Genomic DNA, 12,429 nt, shown 5'->3' on the forward strand with positions numbered 1-12,429 from the left:
GAGAGAGAGAGAGACGGATCATTTGTAAACTTCCTCATTAATACCGTACAAACCAATTATGTAAGATATCTATAGAAATGAATATTACAATAGTTCATTTATTATGATCAACGTTTTATATTAGAAAATAATTGAAATATCTATTGGATCAAATATTCATTAGACCAGATGAGCTGATGAAATTTGTTTGTATGGTTTGTAAAATAAACACCCTCTATATATAGAAAAAAGTAAATGCTACATTGTGGATCTTCACAATGTTGTGATAGATGAATACAAATTGTCTAGTGTTTACAAGAAACTAGAAAACCAAATAAGGATTGAAGGTCGTTCATTCCTTGCTTCTCTTCGGTTCCTAATATGTTTCGCCACAAGCCATTCGAGCTTAATGCAATTTTAGCTTAAACTGAAACCTATAAGACATGAACAAGAACTACAGACCGAAAACGTCATACCACTTGTTACTACAAGTAATAACATATCAATTATGATTATAACAAGATGATTTTGAACTGATATTTATAAAATGTCCATAACATTACATTAAAACACGGTGTTTGTAAAACACACCGATATATAGAACTGGTCAAATGAAAACCACGATAACATTAACAAGTCATAACCACTTTTGCATTAGGAAATGATGTATGCAAATGTGATTATTTTTTATACCTATTTTTTGTTTCACATGAATTGTTTCACATGATTAGTGGTTCAATTCTCACATTCTCGTTATATTTTTATATATATAAAAATATGTGCGCGCGCATGCACACGTATAGACGAAAGATCATGTGAGAATGAGAGTTAAAGTGAGAAGTATAAGAATGTATCTGGACCCTTGATCACCTTTAATCTCAAACCCACCCATGAATTACGCTTGATACGAGGACTGATCAAGTGTATCTCATCTTAATCTGCATCCAAAAGTGAAGATCTCTTTATATATATATATATATATATATATATATATATATATATATATATATATATATATATATATATGTGTGTGTGTGTATGTGTGTTGGGGGGGAGGGGTTGAATTCACATGGTACCAAGGGTTTTTCGTGAGACCCGTAAGCCAATTTATGTTCACTGATCAACTTTATAAGTTAATGATCTAATGTTCTAAAGTTGCACGGTAACAATTTTATGATTATTGAGAAACCTCATGGCAAATTTATGATTTTAAATGTTCAGATTATAGATCTAATCTAAGGGTTGAAAATTGGTCTTAAGAATCTCACAAAAAACCTTTGGTCTCACATCATCCCAAATCTCAAAATCTCTCTCTCTCTCTCTCTCTCTATATATATATATATATATATATAACAAGCACATGATGGAAATTAATATTGAAGGACAAATTTAATTAACTATTGCACCAACCAACCTTTGCTTTCCTTGTACGTTTCCTTATGATGGAAAATTCAAAAAAAAAAAAAAGTACTAAGGTTTAAATATTATAAATAAATAAAATTCAAATATTTATATATGAATCCAGATACTATCATTTACTTCTCCAGGAAAAGAAGTTTAATTCATAATTTCCCACCCCAGCCATCTTTCTATCTATATCCCTCCAAAATGTATATACAAAGATGAAATATTGGGTTTTGACCCCACAACACGTGATCGTTTTCTTATCAACATGACCAGACCACCGGCACATATTCCCTATAATTCACCCCAAGATTTAAGCTCGAATACTCCCCTACGAAGTTGGCATTGGCCTTCAGGCAGATCAGTACTCATGACCAACAATCAAAGGTTTTATCTATTGGTTCCATCTCACACGCAAGCTCTGACCTGAAAAAGGTCCATTGTCACTCTCTTTTTCAACTCTATCTGATTCATCCTTTCAGGCAGCATCGCTTTCTAATGGTGGTTAAAAAGTCAACATCTAGACCCTCTTCATCATTCTATCACAACCCCACATGCTAAAAACTCTATTAATAACACAGCAGAACCTGCAGACAAACCACTCTCTTGTGGGTTACTTTACATTAATGTATAACAGATTCATATAGCAATCACTAGCACCTACGTCAACGATATCCTTGTGCTATCAACTCCAAATCAAAACCTAAAAACCCAATAAATCCTGAAGAAGGTGCGGTCTGGGGAGGGTAAGATGTACACATACCTAACAAGATACACAAATAAAAGCAAACTTAACCAGGTACCGACTCGAAATGTATGACACATAACAATCAAGCATCAAACTTGAATCTAATTCAACAAGCCAAACCATAGTTAAATAGACAAGGATCAAACTACACAGCTTCGCGTCCAAGACAACCTCAGCAGCACTTCAAACATTCAAGAGTACAAATCTAAAGGATACAAGGTAATAAACTACAAGTGTGGTGACTGATTGGTTTGAGCTTGAAGTGCCTGGAGGTCTCGAGTTCAAATCCAAGGAGAAATAAAAATCCCCTTGTGGCCACGGAGATTCAAATGCGGTGACTCCGGGCTATCCGCAAAGCAGGTGGTCGCCCTGGGCTTAGTCGGCTCGCATAGCGGGTTGGATATCCAGGTTAATAAAAAAAAAAGGATACAAAGTAATAGCTGCTAAATTTACATCTGGGTAATATGGAACTCCTCGTGTCAATGGATATGAAGAAAAACAGGGGACTCATTCGCTAGGAATCTGATAAATAAGGATAATGCTAACATCAACACTATAAAAACAGTTATAGGGTGACCTTTGTCTTATGTTTGTTCAATTACGTTTCTTTCTTTTGAAAAATAGATAGCTGGTACTATAATGGTTGTTGGTCTTAGTGTGGATTAAGGGAACAACATTGAACCCTCGCAACCCAGCATTCCGTTCTATCTTGCTACTCAGTACTCGCATCAAAATGAAGGGGGAAAAAGGGGGGAAAAACGTGTCATACCAATATAATAAAGTTAATTATGTGTTTCAAAGACTACTACATTGGAACAATTGAGAAGCAATGATGGAGACTCTGACAAGAAGACCAGAGTCGGTGGTGCAGAGTGTTATAGGAAAACAAATAATACCATAAGGTAGCAAGTAAATGGTGTCTAGTTAAGTTAAGCATTGGCGACCTTAAGTTTTAGATATTTAAAAATAGTCAACCCAATGACCTCTGATAGTAATTGATGAAACAAATACTATGGCTATAAGTGAAAGTGTTTAGTAAAGCATTCACTAAGATTCAAATTATGAGACATCTGCTGTAGCAAATCCACATATTCCAGCATATTACATTAACATCATATAGCAATGCCATTTTTTTTTCTTTTTTTAAGTTATATATGCCAAAACTCACACACACACCTCACCTTTGATGAGGCTTGAACCCTTGACCTCCAAGGAGGTTGAGATCTACCCGCACCCGAGTGCCGCCAGGCCATTGACCCTTTGGCATGCCATTTCTTATAGACAACTACAATGTTCAAAGAACTATTACCTGCCAATTAACACATCCCAGTTCACCAGGATAAAAGAACACATAGTTAGCCAATCTGCTCTGTACTTCATGCATCAAGATACTAGTCAGCTCGGCGACACCTGGCTGCGGTCGGTCTTAAAAAAGCTGACCTAATCAACAATTTTAAGAAAAAAAGAAAAGGAAGAAAGGGGAAAGAGAAGAAAAAGGGGGAAAGGCAAAAAAGGGAAAAAGACACAGGGTAAGGTGCATACAATCTTGTTATTGCAATCTAATACTTTGCAAATATATGTTTCACTTCAAACCACTCCGAACTCCAAAAGATTTCAAGAACTGGTTGGCAAGCTCAACATCATAAGAGCCTGCCATTTGAACTAATGTTCGGCTCCATACCTTTTATATACAACCAGACAAGAAAAACCCTGCCAAGTGGATCTGATAAAGCGCCACAAGAAACCAGCCAGCAACCTGCATGTGTTTAAATTATAACGTGGCCACCATGCAATGAAAGGTAAACCTATTTTCAGCTGTAAAAATGAATCCCCACAAATATTACACTTTTCCATGCTAATTGCAAAAAACAAGAAAAAGGGTGTTGACTCAAAAAGCAAACTTCTAAAAGAAACATAACTTGTTTAAAGCACATAACACAATTATCATAGATGTAAGGCTCCATCTTGCACCACATGGAAGACTTATTATCTAAAAACAGACCTACCAGTGAAACCCTGTAAACGAATAATAGAAACAGCACACAGCTAACAGAACATACTAATGATATTCCTTAAAAGAACACTTCAGTCAGTTAAGATATCACTACCTAATGATGGAGGTAGCAATAGGACATACATTAAGCTGATTAAGTCGCTAAAAACATTGCATTGCAGACTCCAGTTAGGGGTGCAGAAAAGTTCTTCAAACATTTTAACCAATTAAAATCAGCAGAAAGAGTGAAGCCAGCATATTCCTGTTGAACCTGCAAAAGAAAACAAACTCGTTTATTCTACAGAGCCCAAAGATCGAGATAACATTCTGACTTCTGAGAGCCTAAGAGAAAGCCAGGGAATCCTCCATGCGTCAGGCATATTCCAGGAACCAATATCTCTTTCCTCAAAATCCCAATTCCGTGAAACTAATCCAGGCAACATACTTGTCAAGCATTATCAAGTGCTACTGCTTTACAATAATGCCAACAATTACATGGCTCATATCATACTTCTTCAGCATCATGTGGTTTCTTCACAGTAACCTGGGCTGTCTTGTGATCCCTTTCACCATCTCTATAAGTTTCAGACTTGAAGGGGTCGCTTCCACCTTTTGAGTCATCTGGGTAAGTTACATTGTCAGCTCGAGGTGAAGGAAATGATGCACCATCCTCCTTGATATCCTTTAAAATGTTTGAGTTAGAATTACGCTCTGCATTAACGTCACCAGACCAATCAGGATCATGATCATCATTGTTCAATCGATTATGTTCTGCTGATTTTGACCTTGACCGCCTTCTGTGTTTTGCTTTATGTTCATCCGAACGTCCTGGGGATTTTCTACTCCCTTTGTGACGCCTACCTTCTGGAGATGCTGACCTAGACTGCCTTCTAGCATGATACTTTGACTTTTCCTTCCTGCTTCTATCGGTTTTATCGCTCGAGCGATGGTTATCTTCTGGACTCCTAGTCCTGGAGCGTCTTCTGTGCTTTGATTTACCATCATCCAAAATTCTTGTATTCAAATTACTGCGACTATGATGCTTATCTTCTGCTGAGAGTGACCTGGAGTACCTACGATCCCTTTGTTTTGTGTCACTTGATTTATCACCTGAACGGTGCTTACCTTCTAAAGATCTAGACCTTGATCGCCTCCTTTCACGACGTTTTGATCTTTCCTCCCTACTGTCGTCAATCTTATCATTAGACTGATGCTTGGCATCCAAAGATCCTGACCTGGAACGCCTTCTGTTTTTTTCTTTAGTCTGATCATCACTTTTTGGTGATGACCTGACTAAAGATCTAGACCTTGATCGTCTCCGTTCACGACGTTTTGCTCTTTCCTCCCTACTGTCGTCAATCTTATCATCAGACCGATGCTTGACATCCAAAGATCCTGACCTGGAACGCCTTCTGTGTTTTTCTTTAGTCTGATCATCACTTTTTGGTGGTGACCTGTTTCCTCGATGACTAACTGGAGATCTAGAGGTGGCCTGAGAGGATTTTTTTGGCCTATGGGTTGGACTTTCACGACGGCGTTTAGGAGATTCTGAACCATCACGGTAAGACTTTCTGGCACGTGGACTCACACTCCTGCTCCTATTTCTCCAAGCATGACGATCATTTGATCTGCCATATTCTCGTCTTCTACTTCGGTCACTACCACCCCTAATGTCCCTAAAAGGCCGCCTTTCATACTCATAACTGAAGTAATGGCGGGATCTTACAGGTGATCTGGATCTATAATCCCTCATACGACGATGCTGAGGTGAAAAGGAGCGAGACCTCCTCCTTCGTTGATAAATGACAGGAGACTTTGATTTAGATCTCGACCTTGCGGGGACGGGAGAAGGTGACCTACAAACACTCAGATTCATCAGCTATTAAAGAAAAATAGAAAGGGAATCACGAAGCTTAAATCATGATCATGGTAAATTAATTGCCGGATTTTACCTTCTGTAAAATTTGATATGAAAGCTCCAGTGTACAATTTACAGGATTAAAAGGTTCTAGGTCAATTCTTTTAGTTCATGTCATTTTGCCTTGCCAGTTTGCAGTTTCAATTTCCAGAATGTGAGGATAAATGAAATGGGACCCACAAAACAGAGATGAGAAGTGGAATCAAGAATCTAGAATCAAAGAAACCACAAAGCCTTCTATGGAACGATAACGATTAATTGTGAACATATTTCAGTTTGATAAATGTTATCATCATGCAACATGGATGCCAGAGCTGCTTTGCAGGTCACACTACAAGCCTCTTTTGTTCCTTTTTCATGGGTTAAATTGCAAGCCTTTATATAAATTTTTTTTTTCATACTTGTAATGAAAGCAACTCCTACAGAAACTTTGAACTAGTATGAAAAGAAGGAATCAAGTTTGAGAATGTCATTTAAATCATATAAAGTTTGAAGAATATCTTCAGCAAATAATTTCTTTATACAAAAAATTGTTACCTCAAATCTGTAACCAACTGAGACGGTAAAAACCCTCCAACCAAACATAGGAAGTCCTAATAGTGTCAGAGACTGGAATGCGCCAAGGCTCCTCATCTTTCTGAGGCCAGGGGAGATACATTTAGAGTGATTTTGGGCCTGGACCTCCAATTTCCACTTACTAGTTATATAACATCATGTTTGTCATCAGTTTATTAATATGAACTCTAACAACCAATGTCACACATGAACAGGAAGAGTTTGAGTACATGATATGTCAAACATGGCTGCAAATACAGTGACGTGACTGATAATCCTAAAACTAAGCCTGCAACACTTTCAAGATTACTTGAAAAATAATATGCCATCCAGATACTGGTATCAACTTTGTTAAAAAATATCACTACCGAGTCCACGTCACAGTTTCTCTTAGTAAGTATATGATGAGACATAAGATTAAAGAACTAATAACAACATAATGGGAATACCTGGGACTTTTAATTGGTTCATCGTCATTTCCAATTATCCCTTCAGCTTTTAACTTCATACTTATTTCCGCAGCTCTAGCTGCTGCTAATTCTGTTGCAGTCTTCATGGTTGCTGCTCGATTAGCTGCCTGTTGTGCGTTCATGGTTTGCTGCATTAGCAGAGCCTGCTGAAATTGCATCTGTTGCATTGCAACAGCCTGCTGCATCACCATTGGCAAAGAAGATGAACCAAGGGCAGCATTCATATTGGCAGGCTTCTGAGGCAATGACTTTGCCATTTCAACATTCAATGGGCGGCCTAAAACATCCATGTTATTTAATGCAAGTGCAGCAGTTGCTTCTTCAGGTTTTGAATATTCAATGTAAGCAAAATGCTTAGAATCTGTGATACTACAGTCAATAACTGTGCCACAAAAACTAAAAAACTGTTTCAGCTGATCCGCAGTAAGCAGTGGGCTCAGGTTACTAACTTGTAGAGTTTTCTTCAAGGAATCCGTCTTCGCTGCCTTGTCTGCTGATCCTGAAAAGAAAGCAACAAGAATTAAGCAACTACAGAGGTAAACTGCAAAGACTGGAATATATATTGCTTCAAACCATAGTTCTCACGGTGCCAAGGTGAATAATGGCGGTATCCAACCCCCAAAATGCCTTGGCACCCACCACGTCCGTGTTGACAAGTTCTTCTCTAAGTGTTTTCTATAAACGTATATATCATTACATTGATATATTGTACATTTGCTTACTTCAGAAAAATTAAAATCGATGCAAGTCAGCAAATCAGGTAAAAAACAATCTAGGTCATGAAAATTCAATCTCAAAACTTAAAACAATATTGCATTGAAGACTTGCAGATCATGTAGAAATTAGTGTACATTGCTTACTCTTCTCCTGCCTTGATTAGGTCAGAAAAATAAGAAGAAAACTCAATTTTCAAAATCAAAGTAACAATAATCAAAATGAAGTTATAAATTAGTAAATACATGTTAAACAGTAAAAACACAAGTCATAAATAAAATGAATCAAATAAATTGGTGTGTGGTGTTTGCTTCTGTTATGAATAACATTAAATAAATAAACGAAAGCATGAAACAACATATTGTTTAGTGAACACATAATAGTAAAAAAAAAAACAGATAACCAAATAAAACTAAGTAATAGATAACAAGCTTCTGACTTACTGTTGTACAGCCTAGAACTGTGCTTAGTCATGAAAAGTAGTCAACAAGTGAAGACCTGTTTAGTGCTCCAAGGAGAGAGGTCAATAAAACACTTGGACACCACCATGACACCATGGTGACCCATTAAGCTATGCCTCTAACACAAACACTATTTTATAGGATACAATACCATTATGTTTCTAAAATATCTTCCAATAATGAGAAAATAGGAGGAATCATGTATACCAACATCAATCTCACCAATAACTTGTAATGACAACAATGGACAATGTCTAAACACATCCATCTGCAGAATTATGTCATTGAGTACAAACTCTGCATAGATGGTCCCTATCGTGACTAACCCTCCCCAATCAGGTCCAAACCTCTCCCTCTTCTCCCCACACTTCCCCTCTCCCTATTAGTTCAGTTCATATGATCATTAGAAATGGTCATTTTTTGGAAAATTTTACTTCTTAGATTGATCAATGGAATGAAGAGAAGAAGGAAAGCGACAAAAGAAAGGAAGCAGGAGTCCTTTTAAAATTTAATAAGATGTTGATAACAAAGGTTGTGATTTAAAAAACAAAAATGCCTTTGTCGGTAACCATTAACAGGTGATAAGGTCAGAGACATGACAGCTGAACTATACACACAACTGGCACCAACAATGAAAAAGAATTACTCGGGCGTTGAGATTTAAAGCCCCACAAATAGTTCTGGACCATTTTTTACTCATAACTCAAAAGCAACGATTTTATCAATTTTCCAAATAAGAAAATGCAATTAATATAAACATTTGTTGCAATATTTACAAGACAAAGGGTGTAAAAAGAAATGGATGTCAGGCCAATTTTGGAAGCTCTACTGGAATGCATCGTTTATTTGTTCATAGACGCTTGTCAACTGCACCACCAAATTCTACTTCTTCAATCAAGAAATAGAATACAGTGTACTTTTATGGTACAATTAAGTCCACGAAGTACGACAATTTTAATAAGAACATATGATATCATGGAATTATTGTAATGTAAATAGTCAAGAAGTTCAACTGATTTCCATGGAGCATCTCAACAACATTTATGTGATTTTTTTATTGGGAGTAAAATTTATATATAGCTAAGCTACCAAAAACATCACAAGTTAGACAAAGATCTGGTTCATTTTACCACTTCAAGGATGAATTCATTATTAATTGTTTTCTCCAAGAAGGTAAATATATAATGATCGAATTCAACAAAATAAGGCCAAGTAAGTTGATACCAGAAGTGTCTCTAGATGAATGAGCTTGTGCACTGGAAGCATGTGCCTGGAGTGCTTGAGCAGCAACAATGGCCTGTGCAGCTGCCATTGCAGCTGCAGATGGCGCCATCGGTGCTTGACTAAGAGTTCCCATGGTACTCGTGGATGCCAGAGCAGTCATCAGCAGATTGTGTGGCGGATGACTGAACTTGCAATCAGTTTTGACACAGCGTCCATTCAGATACTCTCTGCAAACTTCCCCAAGAGATGCTCCAATCCCAGGCAAGACTACCCCACCTGAGGCACTAGGCACAATACCAGGAATCATTCCAAGCAGTCCAGGAAATGCACCTGAAACAGAACCAGAGTAATTTGGCATGTTCGGCATCGTCTGATTAACCAAATTGGGGAAATTCACTTGTGGAGCAAAACCCAGAAGCCCTCCAGTAGTTGTGCCTGAGAAAAACGTTTGCCAAAATCATAGTTAGTTAACATCTACAATCTCTATCTAACATTTAGATTGAAGCTATTCAGCGCCGCCCAGTATCTTGGATGTCATGAGTTTAAATCCCTCTCCCACTTTATCCTTTTAGAAACAAATTAACACATTTGAAGCGAATGACATTTAAATTCACATATGGTGTTATTCACATGTTGATGAATGATGTCTATTTTAAAGATAAGGTGACTGTAGCACACACAGCTCTTTGCCAGTTTAATTTGAATAATACAAGTAGCCATCAATGCAAGAACAATATAGGCACGAAAATTCAGATATACATCTATAAACATGACAAATGATGCAATACCTGCACTAAAGAAAACCGGAAAAGGGCTCCCCATGATAGGCTTGCCGTCACACTCAACATCCAGCATGTAGTTCCCTCTCTTCGGAACCACATAAGTAACTGTATAGGTCCCATCACCCATATCCTTCACAATCCCTTCCTGCTCGGATCCTCCAACACCCACCCCAGGTGAAACCTTCACCTTAACCAGGGCTCCACCATTGGGAACTTTACGACCATCTGAATCCTTTGTAACGACAACAAAGGATGACGGCGCGCATGCCGTCCCTCCTGCAACCCCAGTCCCAGCAGCCGTGCACTTGGAGGGGTCCACTGGCCCAATAGGCTTGTTAGTCAAGTCTTCTTCTTCATCGCCGTCACTATCCGACAAAGCAGCAGGCTCACGGTTCTTCTCAACATCCTTGAAGGTAGCCTCGAAGGCCGCCTTAGCCGCCGCATCTTTCTCAGCTTCGCTCTTTAGTTTTGCTTCTTCTGCTTGCTTCATCCATATTGGCTTCACCACCGCCAAGTTACGATCAGCCATATAAACCCCAAAATTTACCACGAACCCTCGGATCTTGCTATCCAATCCTGATATGGTATCAACGAGTCAAATCAATAATAACCATTAAGTTCTAATATGTACTAGTTTCAAGTTAAATTACTGTCAATATCTGAAAATCAATTTCACAGATTCAAAACCCTAACCCTAACCCTAACACAGAACGCAAAAATGTGTAAACATAGAAATAATTTAGTGAAATCAAACACAAAATTCAAGTTATACGTCAAAGAAACACACACACGGGGACGGAGATGGTGACAGATAGGAAGAGACATACGGTGGTTTGTGGCGGTCGACGGCGGAATACTCTTGAGGGGATAGTGGTTAGAAGATGACGCGTACGGGGTCGATATCTTTTCGGGTAAAAAGGGCATGGAAGTCACATAAGGCCGTGTTTGCTTGATTCGTAATATCGTTGTTTTCAAATTGCACCCTTGTACTTTCTTGTGTTTCCCTTTTCAGTCCTCACATTTTCATGATTTTTCAAAACCTTGTGTTCCATAAAACAATTTGACTAATTGGTCGAAATTTTTCAATTGTTGGCTTGTTGAGATATGTTTCAACTCAACTCAAGGAAGCATTGAGTTGGATTAACGACATAGGCTAGAGGCAGGTGGTGGTGGAAATTGACTGTCTGGTCAATATCCAAGCCCTTTGAAGTGGCATGGAATTGAGTTCGTCATTTGTTTCTCTAATCAAAGACTACAAGGTGATTCTTCGTGATGTCCATAATGTTCTGGTTCTCTTTCTGAAACAGTCTGGAAACACGGTAGCCCTATTATCGTCATAGACTCGTGTTTCTGTTCAGATAGTGTTGAGGATGGAACTAGTTTGTCTCGGTGTTTCTTGTATTTGTTTGATTTCGTTAACTGGAATGTCAAGTTTTGTGGGTGTCAAAAAATATGTTTCAGTTCATCCAATCATAAAGAATACAAAAATCATTATACGGTTTACCAAAATTTTGATTTTTGACCATATGGTTTTGAAATTACATAGATAATCTTACGGTTTGCATTTCATTATGGATTTTGTCCCTAGTCATAACAGATATTAAGTTTATCTGTTAAGTGTCCATCACGTGCTAAACACATGAGAGTATTCACATGTGAAATACAATGCATCGTCTAAGATTTCATCAGCGTGTGTTATTCATGTAGTGTATATTCATTAATCAATATGGATATTGCAAAAATATAATAAAAACAGTAAAAATATAAAACGAAAAATATCAAAATGGGTATCAAATTAAATAGAATAAAATCTTTTTGATTTAATTTGTCTATTTAAGATTATTTCCTTTTCTACTCTAATCCAAAATTCACATATATTCTTATAGTTAATCTATGTACCTTCATGAAAATTTCATTCAAATTACAAAAATGTCATTGATAATATTAGTATTTGATCAAAATTCAATATATATATATATATATATATATATGTGTGTGTGTGTGTGTGTGTGTGTTGTGTTGTGTATGCATATGACATGTTTCATTAGGAACCTAAAAATTGAATTGATTATGAACTAAAAAACCGCCCACAACGTGACATGTGGTATATTCAACATGAATTCATGATGAATAACACATCTATATTTATCATAAACGTGACATTTATGATGAATAGCCCTT

General features: G+C 37.4%; 1 protein-coding gene across 8 annotated transcripts; it reads right to left on the minus strand.

Annotated features, from left to right (window-relative positions):
• Window positions 1-1,561: 1,561 nt before the first annotated feature.
• LOC112518994 lies at window positions 1,562-11,134 on the minus strand. 8 transcript variants are annotated; one of them, XR_003069889.1, is made up of 9 exons: window positions 11,076-11,134; window positions 10,255-10,824; window positions 9,467-9,901; window positions 7,047-7,566; window positions 4,636-5,980; window positions 4,240-4,395; window positions 3,813-3,887; window positions 3,441-3,571; window positions 1,562-1,970 (listed from the first exon to the last, which is right to left on the minus strand). XR_003069889.1 is itself a non-coding variant. In XM_025126848.1 (7 exons), exons 2-6 carry the CDS (start codon window positions 10,775-10,777, stop codon window positions 4,279-4,281), a joined length of 2,940 nt encoding a protein of 979 aa, XP_024982616.1. In that variant the 5' UTR covers window positions 10,778-10,824; window positions 11,076-11,134; the 3' UTR covers window positions 2,501-3,887; window positions 4,269-4,278. The 8 variants fall into 8 exon arrangements, 3 of the variants coding, with proteins under 3 accessions (XP_024982616.1, XP_024982612.1, XP_024982613.1); XR_003069892.1 differs by lacking the exon at window positions 1,562-1,970 and having other exon boundaries at window positions 2,501-3,566; window positions 4,269-4,395; XR_003069891.1 differs by lacking the exon at window positions 1,562-1,970 and having other exon boundaries at window positions 2,501-3,571; window positions 4,269-4,395.
• Between the last annotated feature and the right edge of the window lie 1,295 nt (window positions 11,135-12,429).

The sequence above is a fragment of the Cynara cardunculus genome, assembly GCF_001531365.2.
Source record: "Cynara cardunculus var. scolymus isolate 2C chromosome LG 10, CcrdV1, whole genome shotgun sequence".
Lineage (NCBI taxonomy): Eukaryota > Viridiplantae > Streptophyta > Magnoliopsida > Asterales > Asteraceae > Cynara > Cynara cardunculus.

Coding starts and splice junctions, on each gene's coding strand:
- LOC112518994 (XM_025126848.1), bottom strand. CDS start 10,777: ATGGCTGATCGTAACTTGGCGGTGGTGAAGCCAATATGGATGAAGCAA. Junction 9,902..10,254: donor TCCGGTTTTCTTTAGTGCAG/GTATTGCATCAT, acceptor CGTTTTTCTCAG/GCACAACTACTGGAGGGCTT. Junction 7,567..9,466: donor TTCATCTAGAGACACTTCTG/GTATCAACTTAC, acceptor CTTTCTTTTCAG/GATCAGCAGACAAGGCAGCG.